The 24,025-nt window shown below is 42.5% G+C and overlaps 1 protein-coding gene across 3 annotated transcripts in view; it reads right to left on the bottom strand.

Annotated features, from left to right (window-relative positions):
• Window positions 1-5,124: 5,124 nt before the first annotated feature.
• LOC132825248 (transmembrane protease serine 9-like) overlaps window positions 5,125-24,025 on the bottom strand; it is a 38,988-nt gene continuing 20,087 nt past the window's right edge. For all 3 annotated transcript variants that reach the window (XM_060840356.1, XM_060840365.1, XM_060840347.1), the window contains 5 exons: window positions 21,478-21,543; window positions 17,201-17,363; window positions 15,081-15,343; window positions 13,945-14,078; window positions 5,125-7,557 (listed from right to left, as the gene is read on the bottom strand). In XM_060840356.1, the coding sequence (XP_060696339.1) occupies window positions 7,396-7,557; window positions 13,945-14,078; window positions 15,081-15,343; window positions 17,201-17,363; window positions 21,478-21,543 (788 nt within the window). In that variant the 3' untranslated portion in view covers window positions 5,125-7,395. The remainder of the gene's footprint in view (window positions 7,558-13,944; window positions 14,079-15,080; window positions 15,344-17,200; window positions 17,364-21,477; window positions 21,544-24,025) is intronic.

A 24,025-nucleotide genomic window follows, 5' to 3' on the forward strand; every position in this document is an offset into this window, starting at 1 on the left:
CTGGAAAATGGAACTAGATTAGCTTAGGATATCTGGTCGGCATGGATAAGGTGGACTGAAGGGTCTGTTTCCGTGCTGTACATCTCTATGACACTATGACTCTATGAGATGGGCCAATAGGTTGAGGAGTGGCAGATGGAGTTTAATTTAGATAAATGCAAGGTGCTGCATTTTGGGAAAGCAAATCTTAGCAGGACTTATACACTTAATGGTAAGGACCTATGGAGTGTTGCTGAACAAAGAGATCTTGGAGTGCAGGTTCATAGCTCCTTGAAAGTGGAGTCGTATTGAGGCTGTAAAGGACATTGGAATATTGCATGCAATTCTGGTCTCCTTCCTATTGGAAAGATGTTGTGAAACTTGAAAGGGTTCAGAAAAGATATACAAGGATGTTGCCAAGGTTGGAGGATTTGAGCTGGAGGGAGTGGTTGAATAGGCTAGGGCTGTTTTTTCTGGAGCATCAGAAGCTGAGTGGTGACCTTATAGAGGTGGTACGTGTGTGGCATGGGCTGCCAGAGGATGTGGTGGAGACTGGTACAATTGCAACATTTAAAAGGCATGTGGATGGGTATATGACTCGGAAGGGTTTGGAGGGATATGGACCCTGTGCTGGCAGGTGAGACTAGATTGGGGTGGGATATTTGGATGAGTTGGACCGAAGGGTCTGTTTACGAGCTGTACATCTCTATGACTCTATAACAGAGCAGGCTTCTCCTCCCCTAGCTGAGCAATTGTACTTAGACATGGGGAAGTAAAGGAAGAAAAAATTTACTGAGGGCGCAGAGGTGACACATTATTTACAATTATGCTATACTTTTGTAAAAGTATCATTAATTGCAATTTTTAAAGTTGATGTCGAGTTGATGCCATTGAATTGAATTGAATTAACTTTATTATAACATTCAAATGAGTACGATAAAAAGTTTATAGTTCTTCACTTATAGCGCCTTCTTAGGTACAAAGATACCTCGGTGCAACTTCTTCAGTTATGAGATTAGTTACAGTGTAACAGTGTCACCAACATACGGTGCCATCTTAGTTACAGAATAGAGAAAAGAAGGAAAGACATCACATTATAGCTGTACACAATGCAATAACAGGTCAGATAAACAAGAAGCAAAGTTAAAAAAGACAAAAGGACTCTCCGCAGCAGATCAGCGCAGGGCACCTCTATGTGGTCTGACCAGTCATTCCACCACACTCCCCACTGGATCGCTGCCTCTCCTCCCGCAGCCACTCACTCCCCATTGGACCGCTCCCTCTACCCCCCCCCCCCCATACCAACCACTCACTCCCCACTGGGCTGCTGCCTCTCCCTCCCCAACCACCCCCCCACTGGGTCGCTGCTCTCCCCCAACCCCCTCACTCGGCACTGGGCCGCTGCCTCTCCCCTCCCATCCCAACCACTCACTCCACACTGGGCTGCTGGAGTCCCCACTCCAGAGGTTAAATGTCCGAGGCCGAAAGTCCGAAAATCACATCATATGGTAATGTTTGATGCATTAGTCAGATAAGGAGGGCATTAATGTGTACGATCTCATTCTCCTGATTACCCGATGCCAGATTTTGTAATGTACATTCTTGGACAATGAATGCCTGGACAACGAACTGCAAATTGAAGCCAAAGAGGTGGCATTACTGAATCAGTAAAGCACGATTACTGCAATTGCCCATAGCAAGGCCTCGAACTCCAAACGTTTTTCACTCTTATCCCCCCCCCCCCCCCCCTCACTCCCCATGAAGTAATAAGCAGTAACTTATTCTGCCTACTTTGCATGCAGTGTGGACCATCCTGAATAGTTTGCAGTAGTTGTTTTGATATGGCAAGGTTCCAGCTCTGCTTCAATGTAAGTGCCTTGCAGGCTTCACCTTTTATGCAATAAACTCCCCCCATTCTTCCTGTTTCACCTTGTATTGTTGTCCCTGCGGCCTCTGTGACCTTTCCTCCTCTCCATTTCCATTGAGCCGTTTCGTATTATAATTAATAAAGTGCCCACCTTATCCCCAGAGTCCATGACCTTGCGAATTCCCATGATCTTGATGGCTCTACACCTCGCATGCAGAATCCAGAGCTACCCTTCTGTCCTCTTTATGTTCTACCCTTTTATTGAAACCTGTTCCTTATCACAATGATTATTCCCTCACTGACCCAGAGGCGCTGACACCCATCTCCAGTCTTAAATTGCTCACCTTTGCCAGGAATCTATGGACTACTCCCCAATCAGCCAACAGCTGTCTTTCCCCAATCCCCCAGGACTGACTGTGAACCCACTGGACTCAACTTTCAGGACAGCCTTGACAGAACCTGGTTCGCCTTTCCAGACTAATGTCTCTCTAGCAATCTAGCTGATGCACTTGACCAGTAAGACCATGGGGTAAAAACAATGACTGCAGATGCTGGAAACCAGATTTTGTATCAGTGGTGCTGGAAGAGCACAGCAGTTCAGGCAGCATCCGAGGAGCAGTAAAATCGACGTTTCGGGCAAAAGCCCTTCATCGGGAATAAAGGCAGAGAGCCTGAAGCGTGGAGAGATAAGCTAGAGGAGGGTGCGGGGTGGGGAGAAAGTAGCATAGAGTACAATATGTGAGTGGGGGAGGGGATGAAGGCTCCTTCCACTAATATCATTTATTGTATCTGTTGCTCCCGATGGGGTCTCCTCCAAATCGGGGAGATTGGACACCTCCTAGCAGAGCGCTTTAGGGAACATCTCCGGGACACCCGCACCAATCAACCACACCGCCTTGTGGCCCAACATTTCAACTCCCCCTCCCACTCTGCCGAGGACAGAGAGGTCTTGGGCCTCCTTCACCGCCGCTCCCCCACCACCAGACGCCTGGAGGAAGAATGCCTCATCTTCTGCCTCAGAACATTTCAACCACAGGGCATCAATGTGGACTTCAACAGTTTCCTCATTTCCCCTTCCCCCACCTCACCCTAGTTCCAAACTTCCAGCTCAGCACTGTCCCCATGACTTGTCCTACCTGCCTATCTTCTTTTCAACCTATCCACTCCACCCTCACCCCCCCGACCTATCACCTTCATCCCCTCCCCCACTCACCTATTGTACTCTATGCTACTTTCTCCCCCCCCCCCTTCTCTAGCTTATCTCTCCACCCTTCAGGCTCTCTGCCTTGATTCCTGATGAAGGGCTTTTGCCCGAAACGACGATTTTACTGCTCCTCGGATGCTGCCTGAACTGCTGTGCTCTTCCAGCACCACTACATCCAGTAGGACCACGTCTGAGTCAAGTGCCAGGACTCTAGGCGTTAGAAGGACCAAATGCCTGACTATGTGGCTAAGCCCTCTGGACTGAAATCAGATAAACCCTTGGACAGACTGTGACAGTTTCCCCTGATTAACTACAGTCCTCTTTCATCCCACTGAGCATGTATCCCTTTTCACTTTAAGACAGAGCCATTTAATTAAAGCATATGTAATGAGTTTGTCACATAAGCTGCTGACACTTTCTGCATGTGACATTGGCTTAACAGTGTGCCATGCACCGCCAATACATCTACCCACTTCACTGTTCAGTGCTCCTCTCCATAAAAAGCCATCTGCATTTCTCACTATGCTAAAAAAAACAATGCAAATAAGAGTCATTTCTGTGCTCTGTGATGTGAAGTAACAGAGGTTGTCAGCCTGTAACTGAGCACTAAAGATCCTGTGTGATAAGAAACAGTGGGGCCCACACAGAGGTAGACAGCCTCTAATGCAGTGCTGACGTCAGTGAATGTGTGATAAGAAAACAATGTGAATCAATTGACAGCCTCAAAGTAAGCACAAAGTCATTGCTAAGAAAACAAGGTCAGTTGCAAGAGACAAGAGTGTGGTGCTGGAAAACCACCCTGATGAAGGGCTTTTGACCGAAATGTTGACTCTCCTGCTCCTCGGATGCTGCCTGACCTGCTGTGCTTTTCCAGCTCCACACTCTCGACTCTGATCTCCAGCATCTGCAGTACTCACTTTCACAGAGCTGCAAGATGCAGCTGAGCAGATACATGGGATGGTATCTTTTGGTTGACCTAGACACAGTAGAACGAAGGGCCTGTTTCTATGCTTTTTAACTCTATACAATGCATGGAAATGAGCTCATCTTCACTCAGTGGTGAGATTCTGAAGTCAGTACAAAGAGTTTGAGGGGATAGTTACGAAACACTTTCTCAACATCGAGATCCTGATATTTTTCTTTCTCTCAGAATTTTCTCAACTTTCTCACTATTGTCCATACCACATCAGAAGGGGAATATTCTACTCTCTGTAAAATTGGAAGAATAGCAACAGTACTATATTATCCTCCATAACTATATGATTGTTTTTCAAGTGACAATACTTGATACATAGCAGATAATATGGCACTTTTGTGTTTTTTTTCCTTTTTTTTCTCCTCCTGTTTATTTAGTTTTTTTAAGCCAGCTACCTCAGAACCAGCTCTCAGAGTGGGCAGAACCTCCGACATTCCTATTTTTTTTCAGCACCCATGTTGCGTGCTTGCAGGTGTGAGACACAGTGAAAGACACAAGATGCACAAATCTTTATTCAATTTCCACCACCAGGAAGAAAAGAAACACCCGAGTGGCCAGTGACAAGCAGTGCCCTTCACATCAAAGGGCAATGCTGTGTGATCAAACAGTGAAGGGGAGGGCAGGGATTAAATCAAAATAGAGTTGGAGGGGGAAATAATGCACTCCACTCCCTGCGGCGCCCACCTCTCCCTGAACAACTCCAGGGTGTTGGTGGATACCACATGCTCCTTTTCAAGAGACACCAGGGCTCTAACGTAACTGCGGAAGAGGGGCAGGCAGAGGGCCCTAATGACCCCCTCCACGGCCCCCTGCCTGGACCTATTTATTGTGTTGTGGCACGCCCGCCCGGTCAGAGTCAGTCCCTGACACAGATGGAAAGTCCTTGACACTGATCCAGCTCTCTCAGAGCCAGCTCTCAGAGTGAACAGAACCTCTGACACTCCTGTTTAATTTGTTTCCCCACACTACCGCCTAAACTGCGGTTTTGCTTATTTTCACATTTGTTTTTTATTCAGTTTATTCCTGAAAATCTGTTTGTTCTTTACAATGAAGTTAATTCAACTTATTAACACCATCATGAAAGACAGAAATGATTAATTGATTTTGCATATTGCCACCGTATCTTTTTATTCATAGATAATATTATTTTTCTTGCATTTTTACATACCATTGAGAGCAGTGATAAAATAACTACAAGAGTACTGTGCAACTTTCCCTGAGATTCAAAGTGATTCTGATGAAGAGTCACTGGACTTGAAAAGATAACTCTGCTTTCTTTACACATATGCTACCAGACATGATGAGTTTTTCCAGCAATATCTGTTTTTGTTCAATTTTGCTTGACAGGTAGTTCTCCTATAACACAATGGTTACGTTCTTGTGCAACCCTACATTACAGAGAAATTGCACTTTAGGAACAGCGCTTAAAGCATTGGCGATGCAATCATGTTACAGCCAACACATGTTTTAAAAGTTTGTGCTTTAGAAACAGTGTCTCGAATTTGTCAATCGCGTTACAGCTTTCTCGCATGAATGAAACACGCGTTATAGCAGAACGACCTGTATACTTAAAAGGTGCAGGCAGTGCAACAGGAGGAGGGAAGGAAGGTCAGCTCATCAGCCACTTGTAGCAGAATGAATTGGATTAGACATTGGCATGTTTAGTTCTCTGAGGCGTGTGATCTTGGCAGAAGAACAGGCATCGTGCAACAAATTAACTGTTAAGGTTGGAAGGTGGGAACAGATCAAAGCTTTCTAAACCAGTGTTTGAAAGGACATAATGAAGTGACAGGAAGTCAGAGGGATGCGGGCGGGGTGAGTGGCATGTTGTCTCCTTAGGAGGGCTGGCTTGATGAGCCCTGGGGAGCACATTAAGGATGGACCTCCTTCCCGTGCCCCATGAGCCTATATGCAGGAAAAGCTTCTGGTTCAATCTCCATGGTGGCAGGATGAAACTATTGAGCTGGTATTGGTTCCCCAGTGAAGGGCCTGTGGTGGCTCACTGTTAGACAGCAGGGTACCCAGTACCATCTCTGTCACTGTTAAAATCAAGGTGGGTGGGGTAGGCAGGGACAGGTCAGACGCTGGATTTAACATGCCCCTCACTCCTTTCTGTATTCACGTACACTGGTGGGAGATTACAAACTCTAACCCATAATGATGACATACACTTGTGCAAAGGTTGAGGATGACAACTGTTGAGCTGCATTTAAATGTTCTGAACATCCTTCGTTTGGGGTGGGACTTCTGTAGTTATTGCCCCAGGCAGCTGAAGGTTCAACCACTGAACTTTGTGGTGAAGGAGTTGGGGAGTGCACAAGATGAACACAAACTAATCACGAGGGCTGAGAAATGTCACTCTCAAGTATCACTCATTGATTTAGAGCTCATTTTAAACATAACCTCAGTCTCTAATTTACTAGTATCCACAAAAACAAAAAGCCCAGGAATTGAAGACCATGAGCAAAAATGTCTACTTGTGAAAAAGATTATTGGGGTTATAAATGCCTCACTGACACGTTTTCACATCACTCAAAAGTAACAGGCAGGATTTTGCCATGGGATTTTGGATCCTCACCCAGCTGTCAGGATGGGTTGGGCGTGGATCCAGAGCCCAGCACGAGCCAACAGAGAGCTTGGCTCAGCCTCTTTCCAGGAGGCAGTCTCCTGTTTGGCTCCCCCAGGCGTCATTCATAAAGGCAGCTTCTCATTCCTGCTGGCTCGTTCTGAGCTCACTTGGCAAAGTGGGCATTGTTGAGACAACTCCAGAGATTGTGAGGCTTTGGAAAGGTAAGGTTTAAGTTAAAATTCTGATGAGATTAACAGGCGTGCTCTGCCGGATGGTTGATTTGAGCTGGGCGGACATATTTGTTGCATGTGACCAAAACACCCCAACCTCCAGCTCTGATGATCCTCTGGGACATTGCATGGAGGATGCCTTTATGAAACTCACCCTTTGCAGACTTCCTTTGGGCATTTGGAGTGGCTGCTCCTCCTGGAATGTGTTTTAATCGTGTCTGTATGAATTTTAATTGGCTAGCCACACACAGTCCAGCTGATCCCGCACACGGTCCAGCTGGTCCTGTCACTGGGAGTTTTCCCTGGCTGTAGATTGTGTTGGGAAGCCCTCCTGATACAACTCTTCATGACTTTTCCTGCTCCCCCATTCCTCTAAGTCACGGTAAAGTCCCATCCAAATTTGAAAACACAGGTCTAAAAAGTAAAATCACATTGTTTTCTGATAATGCAGCAGTGGGGCATCACTGCACAATAATAAATAGTGAATAGGAATCAACTTATAATTCATAAATGGAGAATGTTCATTAATCCAGGAACAGTACAAATTGGACCATTTCTCATTGGAACCATTTATACTCCAGTCTGCTCCTGCACCCAGTCTCGCAGAGCTGTTACCCGGGCATAGACTCCTGGGAAACCAGGTCTGGCACATTGAAAACCAAAGCTCACGATTCCAGCAAGAAACCACTTTCCATCAGGTTGCATACAGGCTAATGGACCTCCAGAGTCACCCTGGGATAAAAACAAAACAGAATCAATATTGCATATAGATTATTGGCAGAGGGCATGGTTTCAAAATGAAGAGGAGCCATTTTAAGACTGAGATGAGGAGAAATGTATTCTCTCAGAGGTTTGTGAGTCTTTGGAACTACCTACCGCTGAGAGCTCTTTGGGCAGAGCTTGTGTATCTTTAAAGGTGAAATAGATAAATTCTTGACCAGTACAGGAATCAAAGGTTGTGAAGAAATGCAGGAAAGAGGACATAGGGAATATCTGATTAGCCATATTCCTACTGAATGATGGAGCAGGCCTCAAGGTTGAATGGCCAACTCCAGTTCCTATATCTAATGATCATTTGCTGATGTGATAGTCTCATTGAGCTTTTCAGAGGGGTTTGTGTCGTGAAGCCTCATGTGATCTCTCACCGTATCCTACCAAACTCTTCTCATTACGTACGTACTCACCCATTTTCCTCTCATCCAATTCTAGCCCTATTTTAACACACACCCAGAACAACTGATGGAGTATCTGGAATTGACCAGAATCCTTGGTGTTCCTGCCACCTTTAAAAGGCCATTGTGCACACAGGAGGGCAGTATGAGTCTGGAGCTGCCCTGCACAATTCCTGAAATTCACCCTGAATGTAGGAAACAAGGGAAGTATGACACTGCACTTTGCAGGCCGGGGTCTGGAGGCCCTACTGAGTGGGGTGGTGATAAATGCAAAGTCCTCTTTCTGGAAAACTAGCAGAGGGGGCCCCAGTACCCGGCCGTGACAATCTGCTCTGAGGTTGCTACCCAGATTAATGCATTCTCATCCCTCTGGTGGAATGCAGTTAGGTAGGAAGAATATCAATGACCTTATTCACTCTCCCAGCATTAGTGTCCTCTTGCTGAAATATAAGCATGCAATGCTGCAGATTTTGCTTCAACAATTAAACAGAAGTTTATTAAATAAGGAAATGAAAACAAAATAAAATAAACCAAAGCATCTACTTATGTTACAAATGTAATGATTTTTTTCAAACAAATAGTTGATATAGTGTCCCATTAATTCCAAAACACCCTTCTATATATATATTGAAATGAAATAGAACAGCTGAACACATGCACCAACAAGTTCTGGAACAGCTTCTTCTTGGTCATTATTAGACAGGCGAATGAACGGTCTGTTGGTTATGCTTTATGCATCTACTGTGCATATAACCTATATGCTTCACCCTGTCTAAGCACCCTATGAACTGTATGTCTTTGTTTGCCATGACCTGCCTGTACTGCACAAAAAGCATAGGTTTTTGCTGTGCTTTGGTGCACATGACTAGAATAAATCAAATCAAATATATAGTGACCAAAACACAGCCTGGTACATTACCCAAACACAATCATACAACATATATGCCAGAGTGTCTGGATCCAACACCTTGATGGGTTTAAGACCATAAGACCAGAAGATGTAGGAGTGGAAGTAAGGCCATTTGGCCCATTGAGTCCACTCCACCATTTAATCATGGCTGATGGGCATTTCAACTCCACTTACCCGCACTCTCCTCGTATCCCTTAATTCTTTATGAGATCGAGAATTTATCAATTTCTGCCTTGAAGACATTTAACCTCCTGACCTTCACTGCACTCTGTGGCAATGAATTCCACAGGCCCACCATTCTCTGGCTGAAGAAATGTCTCCTCATTTCTGTTCTAAATTGACTCCCTCTAATTCTAAGTCTGTGCCCATGGGTCCTAGTCTTCTTGCTTAATGGAAACAGCTTCCTCGTGTCCACCCTTTCTAAGCCAAGCGTTATCTTGTAAGTTTCTGTTAGATCTCCCCTCAACCTTCTAAACTCTAATGACTACAGTCCCAGGATCCTCAGCTGTCCATCATATGTTAGACCTACCATTCCAGGATTCATCCGTGTGAATCTTCCTGTGGTGTGGGGCCCAAAATTGAGCACAGTATTTTAAATGGGACAGAACTAGAGTTTTATAAAGTCTTGGAAGCATATTGCTGCTTTTATATTCCAACCTTCTGGAGATAAATGACAACACTGCATTCTCTTTCTTAATCACGGGCTCAAACTCCTAGACTAGCACTTCCAGATCCCTTTGTACTTTGGCTTTATGAATTTTCTCTCCATTTAGAAAATAATCCATCCCTGTTTCTTTCTCCTAAGTGCAAGACCCACATTTGTTCATGTTGAATTTCATCAGCCATTTCCTGGACCACTCACCCAAACTGTCTAAATCTTTCTACAACCTCCCCACCTCCTCAGTACTACCTGCCTGTATGCCTAACTTTGTAGCATCAGCAAACTTTGCTAGACTGCCCCCAGTCCCTTCATCCAGATCATTAATATATAAAGTGAACAGCTGTGGCCCCAACACTGAATCCTGCCGGCCACCACTTGTCACCAGCTGCCATTCCGAAAAAGAACCTTTTATCCAACTCTCCGCCTTCTGTCAGACAGCCAATCCTCAATCCATACAAGTAGCTCACCTTGAAAACTATGTGCCCTCACCTTACTCAACAGCCTCCCATGAGGCACCTTATCGATAGCCTTTTGAAAGTCTAGATAGATAACATCCACTGTGTTTCCCTGGTCAAATCTACTTGTTTCCTCTTCAAAAAGTTCTAACAGGTCTGTCAGGCATGACTCCCCCCCGCCCCCCCACCTCACCCCCCCCTACTAGATCCACCCTGACTTGTTCTAATCTGAACCTGCACTTCCAAGAATTTAGAAATCTGATCCCTAACGATGGATTCTAGAATTTTACCAACAACCGAGGTTCGGCTATTTGGCCTATAATTTTTCATCTTTTGTCTTGATCCCTTCTTGAACAAAGGGGTTACAACAGTGATTTTCCAATCATCTGGGACTTTTCCTGACTCCAGTGACTTGAAAGATCACAACAAATGCATCCGCTATTACCTTGCCACCTCCCTCAGAACTCTAGGATGTATTCATCGGGGCCAGGAGATTTATCAATTTTTAGACCTTTTAGCTTTTCTAGCACTTTTTCTTTTGTAATGGCTACCATATTTAACTCTGCCTCTGACTTTCCTTCATTGTTGGAATATTATTCATGTCTTCCACTGTGAAGACTGATACAAAGTACTTATTAAGTTCTTCAACTATTTGCTTATCTCCCAGCATTAGCCTTTCTGCATCAATTTAAAGTGGCCCAATGTCTACTTTTGCCTCTCGTTTGCTACTAATGTATTGAAAGAAACTTTTACTATCATTTCTAATATTACTGGCTAGCCTACCTTCATTTTTGATCCTCTCCTTCCTTATTTCTCTTTTTGTTATCCTCTGTTTGTTTTTGTAGTCTTCCCAATCTTCTGATTTCCCAGTGCTCTTGGCCACTTTATAGGCTCTCTCTTTCTCTTTGATACATTTCCTGACTTCCTTTGTCAGCCATGGCTGACTAACCCCTTCCCTCTCTTCTTTGGGATGAACCTTTGTACTGTGACATTGTTGCTTTGCTGTCTTCCTCACTAGGCTCTGATTCTAGTCGATTTTCATTGGTTCCTCTCTCATGTCCCTGTAATTACTCTTATTTAACTGTAACACTATTACATCCGATTTTGCCTTCTTTAGATTTTAGATTACTTACAGTGTGGAAACAGGCCCTTCGGCCCAACAAGTCCATACCGACCCGCCGAAGCGCAACCCACCATACCCCTACATTTACCCCTTACCTAACACTATGGGCAATTTAGCATGGCCAATTCCCCTGACCCACACATCTTTGTGACTGTGGGAGGAAACCGGAGCACCCGGAGGAAACCCATGCATACATGGGGAGAACGTGCAAACTCCACACAGTCAGTCGCCTGAGGCGGGAATTGAATCCGGGTCGCTGGCACTGTGAGGCAGCAGTGCTAACCACTGTGCCACCGTGCCACACCACCGTACCGTTCTCTCTTTCAAATTGCAGATTGAACTCTACCATATTATGATCACTGCCTCCTAAGTGTTCCTTACTTTAAGATCTTTTATAAAGTCTGGCTGATTACATTGCACTAAGTTCAGAATAATCTGCTCCCTTGTTGGCTCCATCACAAGCTGTTCCAAAATGTCATCCTGTAAGCATTCTATAAATTCCCTTTCTTTGAATCCACCAGCCACATTATTCACCCAGTCCATTTGTATATTGAAGTCTCCCATGATCATCGTTACTTTGCCTTTCTGATATGCCCTATCTATTTCCTGATACATCTTGCGCCCCTGATCCTGACCACTGCTGGGGGTCTGTACACAACTCCCATTATGGTTTTTTTGCCTTTGTGGTTCCTCAACTCCACTCACACAGACTCTACATCATCTGACCCTATGTCATTCAGTGCCATAGATTTAATCTCATTTTTAACTAACCTCCTATGCCCACCTCCCTGTCTTTTTGATAAGTTGTAAATTCTCGGATGTTTAACCGCCAGTCCTGAACCCCCAGCAACCACATCTTTGTGATCCCTACCACATCATAATCATTCACGATGATTGTGCCGTTAATTCATCTACCGTGTTATGAATACCATGAGTATTCAGGTAAAGCATCTGAATGCTAATTTTCCTATCCTCATGATTTCCAATATCTCTAGTGATAGGTCCTAAGTTATCATTGCTTTTTGCTTCATTCCTCGTCTGCCTTGAACTTAAACCCTGCACATATGCTAACCTGCTGCTTATCTTTCTACTTGACTCCATACACTCTGTCGCTTTCCCTTTCTGTTCCCCCCAACTCACATGTTTAAAGTCCTATTGACCACCCTATTTATCCTTTTCGCTAGAACACTGATTCAAGATCGGTTCAGGTGGAGACCGTCCTATTGGTACAGACCCCCCTCCCCCCAGTTACAAAACTGATGCCAATGTCCCATGAAATGGAATCCCTCTTTCCCACACCAATCTCTTAGCCACATGTTTACTTCCCTAATTTTCTTATCTCTATCCCTATCTCTGCCCTGGCTCAGGCAGTAATCCAGAGATTATGACTCTTGAGGACCTGTTCTTCAATTTCCTTCCTAGTGCTTGATCCTTCCCAAACAGGTCCTCCTTCCTAGCCTTGCCCATGCTGTTTGTGCCAACATGGATCACAAAAACTGGATCTTCTCCCTCCTGATCCAATATCCTTTCAAGCCGGTCGGAGACGTCCTGCACCCTGGCACCGGGTAGGTAACACACCATACGGAACTCCCAATGCGGCTCGCAAAGGACTATTTGTCTCCCTAATTACAGAATCCCCTATAACAACTACTTGTCTTTTTGATACCCCCTCTTGAATGGCCTTCTGCACCATGGTGCTGTGGTCAGCTGGCTCATCCTGTCCACAGCCCTTTCCCTCATCCATACAGGGAGCAAAAATCTCATACCTGTTGGACAAGGTCAAGGGCTGAGGCTCCTCAAATTAAGTCACTTGTGACTTCACCTTTCAGACTGAAATTGCAGGTAGCTTCTGCCTGGAGCTGTCACATATTGGCTTAGCTGTACACAACCTCTTCAGGGTTTTATCCCAATGCTTCTGGTCTGGGACTAAGTCCTGATCTAACGTAACCGAGTTCACTACATATTCTTCCTTTGTCAGGAGCATCGGTCTGCACAGCCATCAAAGATGTTCTAAGTAGAAGATCTAATACCACCACATAAGTGAACTCCTGCTTTGTATTACTATTCTCGGAAATCTCCTGTATAAGCTTTCTAAGGCCTTGACATGCTTCCTGACCTGCTCATAATTAGGCCAGGATTTTACTGGCACCAGTAAACTTGTAGGGTAGAATGCAGGACTGGTTTCTTGATGCCATCCTACCACTGAGGTAATTCGCAAACAGCACAACCAAATGTAGAAAGGTCACATATAATGAGGAGGTAGGCAGATATTTTCTATAATTAAGATCCAACCAGGGACTCCTTTATTGTTCCACTTCCTTCCCCCAGCTAAATGTGGCTCCCTCTCAGATGCAGCTTGAACAAAAGGATGGGGGTAGTTTAACTGGGGCAAAGAGGGACTATAAGCAGTGAAGGCAGCCTCCTGGTCCCAATAATCTCCTTGGAGGGATTCTCTCTCTAGCACTTAGTCCCCAGATCATTTTTTTTTGCCCACTGAGAACATGGGGATCCAGTCCACCAACCCTAAAAGGACAATAACAGGCCAGCAATTTGGAGGGTGCTGTGGTAAAATTGTCAAACAGGTCACACTGATAGTGCAGAAGCCACTTTTCATCATGTGCATGTGTCTCAATTCTTCCCCATAAAATTTAATGCAATGTTTTAGCTGAGTCCTGCCAGTGACCTCTCCAGGTTGAGGATAGCATCCTCATTTTTACACTCTCTACCGCCATTTATAAACCTACTGATTCTGTATGATTTTTTTTTTCAATATTTTAAAATACTGGGTTAAATGTTACCTGACAGGAATCAACTCCTCCTGATAAGAAGCCAGCACACAGCATTCTTTCAGTAAATTGTGAATAGATGTTCTTGCATGTGTTGTCGTCGATGATGTCCACATTTGCTTTTTGAAGGATTCGTGGTAGTGAGCCTGGAGAAAGGAAATAAAAGATTTGCTTTGTGTTTCAAGTTTTGAAGATTTATGGAAAAGTATTTTATCGAGTCATACAACACAGAAACAGACCCCTCAGTCCAACCAAACCACTCTGAACAGACCTTGCATCTCCTTTGATGTTGTCTGACCAGCTGTGCCTTTCCAGTTCCACATTTTGTTGACTATAATCCCAAACTAAACTAGTGCCACCTGCCAGCTCTTGGCCCATATCCCTCTAAACCTTTCCTATTCATGTACTTATTCAAATATCTTTTAAATGTTATCATAAACTAACATTCAAGCTGAATAATTTAATTACATAAGCTTTTTCTTTTGTGAGAATATCTAAGCTGATTTTATTAATGACTTAGATGAGTTTATCAACTGAATCAAGGTGTCTTGAGGCACCGTGGTATTGTCTTTATCTCTGGGCGTGATGGTTTAGATTCAAGTCCCACTTGCCCCAGAAGTGTATTATAACATTCATGAACGGATTGGGAAAAATACCCAACTATAACGAGAAAAATTGAATACCCATGGGCTGTGTAATTTAGACCAAATCACTGTGTTGGAGGCTGATTTAGACTGCTAAGATAGTACCATTGCTTGTAAATTTTCATTTAATTCCTTGAGAAAAATGTATTAATTTTCAGACTTGTAATTAAAAAGTGCAAATGTTTAATCACCAATAATGAGATTACAGAATTAGTACCCCTCTGAACTTAGCCTCAATCGGGTCTGATTTTGTCATTTAGTAAATTAACCCTGATGGTTCTAATTTGGATACTTTTGAGTTTGAACTTCTGTTTATATGCATCATTTGATAGTAATTTTACCCAATGTCTTCACTCAGTGTAAAGAAAAAGCACATTAAAGTAATACTTTGTTGTATCTTGTACAATCAGAGCATAAACAAGCGCTAAGCCACTATACATTCAACTACCACACATTCAGTTACATCTGTAAATTTACAATAAATCAAATTGTTTGTGAACTAACCTTCAAATTCAAGAGCCCCCCATCCTGTGATTGTGCAGCTGTCCCCAGCATTGAAGACACGGTCACTTGATGGAAGGCAAATTGGCTGGATGTTAGCCTCAAAGATCAGAGGGGATGAAAGTTTCAGCACTGCAATGTCATAATCATTTGAGGTTTGTCGGTACAGTGGATGGATGATAATTGTTTCAATAGTTTGGACAGTACCTCTTCTTACATCAATTGTTCCAATCAATGCTGTCCATATTGATGGGTTGCTTCCTGAACTTTAAATAAACAGGGGTAAAAAATGATCAATCATGTGCCAACAAGCATTAAATTAACTTGCATCAGCATTCACAACTTTAAATTAGTTCAGGAGCAAATTAGTAGATTCTGGAATCTGTACTGAAAACAAAACCACAGCAGGTCAGACAGCACCACAGAGAAAGGATAAGCTAACATTTCAAGTTGAGATAACTCTTCACCGGATCTGAAATGTAAGCCTGCTCTCTCTCCATGGATACTGCCTGACCTGCTATGATTTTCAGCATTTTTTGTTTTCAGTTTATCTTGTTTTGCTAAGATTTTAGATTTGAAGCTCTTAACTAAAGCAATTCAGGCTTGAGACAACAATGTCTTAAAATGAAAATCTGCTGTAATTCTATCCCAATGTTTGTACCAAAAATGAGGTGTATCAAAAAGAGACTGAATGGGAGCTAATGGCTAATTTTTCTTCTCATTATCAACAAAAAAAACAAAATGAGAAAGAAGTAATTCCAATTTGCTACAGCCCACGTTACACTATTGTACAAAGTCATGTTCTACTGCCTGGTACATTCCAGGTGCTCACATCTCCTTGGATATCATATGGACTAGATGGAATGATCATGATGCATATCATTTGGAAAGATTGACTTATAAAACTACATGTAAATTTACAGACCAAAAGATGATCATTTGGTCCATCACAACTGTGTTGGTCTCTTGAAATTAGCTTCACTTCCCTGCTCTTCCTTCACAGCTCAATAGTGTTTCATTTTCAAGTGTATTGCAATTCCATTTCATGTATACAACTGCCAAATAAAACTTTCTGGCATCACAAATGTGGAATTGTCCACAAAATCATGAACTTTACTTATGCTGCATGACATGACCAACGCATGAGGCCATAAGCATGATTTGTCACATCTTGCACATTACTGTCCTTCCAAGTGCTAATTGGTGTCAATGATTTTGCTGTGGATCTAGCAAGGCAAAGAGATTTAACACCCTCCTGTCATGTCACTTCCTCTCATCAATGGCCTACTAATAAGATAACAAATCAGATAATTCGATGAATGGGGTTTGAAAAAGGAATGATTAAGAAAATTCAATTCCATGTAATTATTTCATGGTTCTAGATTACCTAGAATAGAGACAAGCGAGGAAGGCAGTGTAACCCCTTAATTCAACTATCAAGAAGCATCCTATGGTCCTCCAGTTTCTTGAGCAATTAATTTCCATTACCCTACTTGAAATTTGGTCCCATTAGTTAATTAATCTTTTTTGTGAACAAGGACTTCCAGACATCAGTCTTAAATTTTGGACAGTTTAATCCTGAGTCTGCTAAAACCATTTATGTTTTTTTAAAAATCCATTGTGAGGCTCATCAGTATCTTGCATGGAATAGATACACTATTCATTCCCTCGTGCATTAAAATTCAAGTTAGTTGCACATTGCTCTATGCATTCGCACGTTTTGATGCAATTCAATTTCTAGTAGGCTACTCAGCCTCTCCTGACTCAATCACCTTGCTGGATATAGTACCATTAATTAATTAAGGCCAGTGTGCATTGAGTTTCTGAATCCAAGGAGCTCACTTCTTCTCTAAACCAGTCTGTGCAGTGCCCAGATCTCCCCTTTTCTCTCACTCCATCATGGCTTCTCTGATAAGGACTTGCAACTTCCAAACCTTGAGTCAATTTCTTGTTCATTCTCTATTGCTACCTTCAATGCCAAAATCTGAAGGCTTAATCTGCAGGCTTTCATGCAGATCTCTGTATCAGTATTATTTGAAATGCAAAGTTCAAAGAGAAAAGTTAACAAAAGTTGTCATATCTCCTATTAAACTGTACAAATGAAAAATCAATAATGGGCTTACTCCCGAAAACAGTGAGCTGCAGAGATGAGCCATCTGTCAGAGATGATAGAGGCACCACAGATGTGTGATCTGATTTGAAGGCTAACCTGCCAAGGCCATTCACCATTCACAGAGTTTGTCCCACCAACAATCCTATTGAAGAATGCAGGTCTGGAGCCACAGGCTGTGCAACATACAGAAATGTTTAGAGTCTGATAACATTGATTCAAAACAGTAATTCAAAAGAAAAAAAGTAGGTTGAACTATTGCTTATCTATCAAAGAACTTGAACAAGGATATAGAAGGGTTAAAAGGGGACATGTAAAGGCATTAGCAAACAGAATTAAGGAGATTTGCAAGGCTTTTTATACATATATAAAAAGCAAGAGGGTATCCAGGGAAAGGATTGGCTCACTCAAGGACAAAGGAAGGAATCTGTGTGTGGAACCATAAGAGGTAGGTGAGGTCCTAAATGAATTCTTTGTGTTGGGATATTCACCAAAGGGAAGGAATTGGTGGAGGTTGATCTCAGGGAAGGGAGTGTCGAGTTTCTAAGCCAAGTTGCAGTTAAAAAGGAAGAGGTATTGTTCATCTTGGAAAGTATTAAGGTAGATAATTCCCCCCAGTCCTGTTGGGATCTATCCTAGAATATTAAGGGAGGCAAGAGAACAAATTACTGGAGCATTGACAGACATCTTTGTATCCTCTTTGGCCAGAGGTAAGGTCTCAGAGGACTGGGGAATAGCCAATGTTGTCCCATCTTTTAAGAAAGATGTCAGGGAGAATCCTTGGGATTACAGGCCAGTATGTCCCATGTTGGTGGTAGGGAAATTATTGGAAAAGATTCTCAGGGGCAAGATCCATTTGCATTTAGAAGTAAATGGACTTAATAGCGACAGACAGCATGGTTTTGTGTGGTGGCTGTCATGCCTCATTAACTTGATTGAGTTTTTGAGGAGGTGATAAAGATGATTGATGAAGGATAAGTGGTTGAAGTTGTCTATATGGACTTCAGTAAAGCCCTTGATAAGGTACCTCATGGCAGACTGGTAGAAAAGGTGAGGTCACGTGGTATCAGGGTGAGCTGGCAAGGTGGACACAGAACTGGCTTAGTCATAGGAGACAGAGGGTAGCAGTGCAAGGATGCTTTTCAGAATGGAGGGTCATGACTAATGATGTTCCGCAGGGATGAGTGTTGGGACCTCTGCTGTTCATGGTCTACATAAATTACTGCAGGAAAATGTAGCTGGTTTAGTTAGTAAGTTTGCAGACGATACAAAGATTAGTGGAGCTGCAGACAATGATGAGGAACATCAGAAGCTACAGCAGGATATAGATCAACTGGAGGCATGAGCAGAAAAATAGAAGATGGAGTTTAATTTGGACAAATGTGAAGTGATGCATTTTGGGAGGTCAAGTACAAGTGGAAATTAAACAGTGAATGGCAAAACCCTTAGGAGAATTGATATACAGAGAAATCTGGGTGTGCAGGGCCACAGATTACTGAAGGTGGTAGCGCACAAAGATAAGGTAGTTAAAAAAAGAAGCATATGGCGTAATTGCTTTCATTGGAAGGGGTAATGAGTATAAGGATAGACAAGCTATGCTGCAGTTTTATAGAACATTAGTTAGGCCACACTTGGAATATTGCATTCACTTCTGGTCACCAAACTACCAGAAGGATGGGGATACTTTGGAGAGGGTACAGAACAGGTTTATCAGGATGTTGCCTAATATGGGGAATTTGATCTATGAAGAAAGATTGGATAGATAGGGTTTGTTTTCACTGGATTGCAGATTGAGAGGCAACCTCAAAGAAGTTTATAAGAATGGCATGGATAGAACGGAAAGTATGGGGCTTTTTCCCAAGGTGGAGAGGCAATTACTAGGGATCACAGGTTCAAGGTGTGTGTGTGTGGGGGGGTGGGGGGTGGGGAGAAGTTTAAAAGAGATGTGTGAGGCACATTTTTCACACACAGGGTAGTAAGTGTTGCCAGGGTTGGGGAATTTGAATTATTAAGAGAGGGTGAATAGATTAGGGCTGTTTTCTCTGGAGCATCGGAGGCTGAGGGGTGACCATAAAATAGACAAAGTCTTTTCCCTGGGGTGTGGGAGTTCAGAACTCGAGGGCATAGGTTTAGGGTGAAAGGGGAAAGATATAAAAGAGATCTAAGGGGCAAATATTTCATGCAGTGGGTGGTACATGTATGGAATGAGCTGCCAGAGGAAGAGGTGGAGGCTAGTACAATTACAGCATTTAAAATACATCCGGATGGGTATATGAATTGGAAGGGTTTGGAGTAATATGGGCCGGGTGCTGGCAGGTGGGACTAGATTGGGTTGGGATATCTGGTGTTGGAGGCCAAAAGGCCTGTTCCTGTGCTGTATCGTTCTTTGTGCTTTAAGAATAGGGTTTTGAACCTTGCCCTTAAACAAAAAAGTATTACAGTTTCCTTAAGACTACTAACTTTTAAAAAGAAATCCAATTCCCCATCATCAAGAAAAGAAAATTGCAAAGAATGATGAAAAGATTAATATGAAAGGAAAAATTAGAGTATGAGAGAAAACTAGCTAGAAGTATAAAAATAGATAGTGAGAATTTCTATTCAAGTTTTATAAAGAAAAGATTTAACAATGTGAGCATTGATTATACAAAGTACATACGTTCATACAAATTAACAGCAAGCCATTCGCCCTCTTGAATCTGCCCGGCAATTCTATAAGATTGTGGCTGATCAGATTGTAACACAACCCCGCCTTCCTCCCTAACCATGATAACCTTTCATGCCTTGCTTAACAAGAATCTATCCACCTCTGCCTTAAAAATATTAAGGACTTTGCATGGACCAACTTTCACAAAGTGAGTTCCAAAGACTCATGACCCTCAAAGAGGAAAATCAAAGCCTCATCTTGTGTTAAATGGGTGACTGCACTAAAAAAAGGGAATTAATAATTGGCAGAAAAAATAAAAAAGAAGCATTTTATCTACACATGAGAGGTTGCAGAGGGATGAAATACAGAAAGGTCTGTGTGTCCCAGTGCATACATCTCAGAAGGATAATATGCAAGTACAGCAAGTAATCAGGAAAGCTGATGAATACTATGTTTTGTTGTGAGGAAAATTATGTGCAAGAGGAGGGAGGTTATACTTCTGTTATACCGGGCATTGGTGTGACCATATCTACTGCAACGTGTGAAGTGTTGGTCAAGTACTAATAAAAGAATGCTAGTACTTTGGAAGGAATTCATAGAAGGTTTACAGACTATTATCTGAAATGAACGGATTGCCTTATGATGAAAGGCTATACAGACTATCCTCTGGCATTTAGAAGAGACAGAGGTGACTTTATTAAAACACATATAAGATCCTCAGGGGACTTGACCAGGTGAATATTGAAAAGAAGCTTACTCTTATGGAAGAATCTCAAACTCTGAGTCATACATTTAAAGTAAGGCATCACCTATTTAAAACAAAAATGAGGAAGCATTTTTCTTCTAGAGGTTTGTGCTTCCTTGAAATTTCCTTCCTCTATCGGCAGTGAATGTGGAATTTTTAAGGCGGAGGTGGATAGATTCTTGACCATCAAAAGGATGAAAGATTATTGGAGATATGCAGGAATGTAGAGTTGAGGTTAAAATCAGATCAGCCACGATCTTATTCGATAGCAAGGCAGGTTTGAAGGGCCAAGTGACCTTCTGTTGTTCCTTGTTCATATAATTAACCTCAGAGCCAATGGTCACTAAATTATGTCATTGCTCTCTTCAGCATGACGGAAAGAAAAAAATAGGCCCTTAAACATCGATTACAGAAAAAAGGTACAAATTATATCACTGGCTGTTTGTTGCTGCCGAAATGCTGGCAGAAAATTCGTCTTTTTACTAACTAAATGTAAAATGAAATAAAAACTAATGTTGATGTTGATCCTTGCTTCGGACAAAAGGCATTGGGAAGGATTTAATTACATGAACAGAGTCCTGACCTGATCATTAAACAAACTGAGAAAATATTTCGTGGAGGAAGCATTACTTGGATAAGATAGTGGTCAGTCTCCTATTTGTTTTGGAGGAAGATTGTTTGCACAGCATAAGTTAACAAAAGTTACATTTTATCCTACAACGTGAATTACAATGCATGAGGCCAAATTTCGATGGGACATATGTGGGTGTTAACAAATTGTGAGTTTAAATCTTGCAAGAGATTTCTTAATCTAAGCATTAATAAAACTCATTCTGGTAACATTTGTGGAAATGACTCAAAATTGCTAATGAAATTCAGTGTGCAGTAAATTAGAATTTACTTGAAGTTGAGCTGTCGTTTCTGGTTGTAGAAGTTACGATTTCAGTGGTGGGTGTTGTAACTGCATCTAAAAGTAAAGAAAAAAATACATCAGCAGCTGCTTTTGAAACTGCACCAAAAACACACACAGTGCAAACATTACAAGAAATTAAATTATTTTTATATCATTTACCAGTTGCAGCAGAAATCTTGTAGCTGAATTATCTTTTAAAAAAGTTTTTGAAGGTTTGTTTCTTTTCCTATTACTTCATTCTATGCCAGTGGTAATCAGCTTGATTCTATTTCAAATATTGGACATACATTAGTGTAGAAATGGTCTTGGTGTACTTAATATCAAAGCTTTCCAAGTTATTAAAGATAAAGGGGCGGAATAGTGGCTCAGTGCCTATCACTGTGACTCACAGCACCAGGGGCCTGGGTTTGATTATACCCTCAGATGACTGTGTGTGTGTGAAGTTTGCATGTTCTCCCTGTATCTGTGGGGGTTTCCATCACGTGCTCTGGCTTCCTCCCACAGTAACATAGATTTGCAGGGTAGGTGGATTAGCCATGATATAGTGTCCATGGATGTGCAGGCTAGGTGGGTTAGCTTTTGGGGAATGCAGGGTTACAAGGATCGGGTAGGGAAGTGGGTCTGGCTGGGATGCTCTTTGGTGTGGACTTATTGGGCCAAATGGCCTCTTTCCACATTGTAGGGAAATCATGATACATGGACAAACATATTGTGTTTGCAAGCAATTTTTAAGCTTGGTACTTGGAAAGACATCATTTCAAAGAGGAATAACAAGTTTAAATCACATTGAATGATAGAATCTTAGCACAGAAAAAGGCCACTGGGCCCATTGTGGTTGAGCTCGGACTTCAAAAGACCTACAGTGTATAATTTGGGCAGACCGTAAGAAATAGGCTTACATCTCTGGAGTTCAGGAGGAAACCTACTCAGGACACTAAGAAGGCCCTACTCCATACCCACTCCAGCTGGGAAGTGCACAATTAATTTTTCAATGAGGCATGGCAGTTCTAATCTGGTAGGTAAACAGCTAACAATTAACAGTAACAGTTAACAGATTGAAGCAGTCTCCTGGCAGAAATCCACTTACATTAAAACTCTTTGCCTATTGTGGGATATAGGTAAAGTACTGTTACTTCTGCAATCATATTTACTTATGCAACGTAAATGAACTCGCACCAGTGTATAATTGTTTCAGCCAAGAGCTGAGTCAACAAGAATGGAAACTATGTGAAGGAAATACATAGTTGCTTTTGTATTAGCTGAAATGTGCCTGCAAAGAATGATAGATGTCACAGACAAATAGATAAGGTGCTGTGAGGGGAGGGGGTTAAGCTAGATACGCCTGTACAAACTGTAGTTATAAGCATCTGTTTCCCGTTTCTGCAAAAACAAGAACAAACCATAATCAAAAAGTCATGAGGTCATAAGGTCATAACAAGTAAGGGAGGACATACTAAACAATGGTCCACAGCAGGATGTGGCCAAATGGCCTTGTGAGGCCAGAAAGAAGCATTTTGTCACAGACAGGGCCAGATAAGAGAGTATCTGGGTGCTGGTCTTAGAGAGGTGGGAGATGTAAACAGAGGAGGAGCAATGGGAGGAGAGAATAGGAACCAAATTACATAAATGTTGCGTACTAGTTGAATTCAGTGTGTGTGTGTCCCTGCCTTGTGGACAGTGGACACCATACCCTCTTGCAAGAGTAAAATAAATGACACTACTGATTCAGATCTTGTCTCGGACTGAAATTATTGAAGTGAGTGAGCTTTGTTTCTCACACTATGGTTTTGCAAATCTTGCCTTTTGAACTATGTATCCAATTCCCTTTTGATTACTGCTGTTGAATAGAAATCTACTGCCCTTTTAGTGTGCATTCTGTATTTTTGATGGTTCATATGTTTCTGTAATAACTCAGGGAACATGACCGGAAAAGAACACTAGAATAGAATTGTGATGTACATAGGCTAGTCCCAGCCTGGGACAGTCAGTTCTGCAGACTCATCCCTAAGTCTGCTTTGTCTTTTTTAAAATTATATCCAGCAGTGCTGTCACACACCATCGAATGTTTTTTGTATCCACCAACAAATCACTGACTTTTTTTTTCATTATTAACCAGCAAATCACTGATGTCCCCAATTGGGTATTTACATGCAAAAACCCATTATGGGGAGCAAAGTGACGGAGGAGTAGGGAGCGAGGGAAGGGACTGGACAAAAATGGAGATGGAGGGGAAGTACCCCCACAATGGTCACCTCTCTCAAAAGGCATGGAGAGTAATGGTGGACACCATGTGCCCCCTCTTCCAAGGACACCCAGCCCCAAATGTAGCTGAGGAAAAGGGGCAGACAGTTGGCAGATATGACTCCCTCCACAGCCCATTGCCTGGACCTGTTTATTTGTAGTCTGGCTAGATCCAGCAGCAGACTCACAAGGGGGTCCTCTGATCTGCCCACCAAATGCCCAAACATCAGGCGTATAGGCCTGAAGTGCAATCAAAAACACAACAAATGATTTTTGAAATGCCTAAAAATCTGGG

The sequence above is a fragment of the Hemiscyllium ocellatum genome, chromosome 2, assembly GCF_020745735.1.
Source record: "Hemiscyllium ocellatum isolate sHemOce1 chromosome 2, sHemOce1.pat.X.cur, whole genome shotgun sequence".
In the NCBI taxonomy this organism is placed as follows: Eukaryota; Metazoa; Chordata; class Chondrichthyes; order Orectolobiformes; family Hemiscylliidae; genus Hemiscyllium; species Hemiscyllium ocellatum.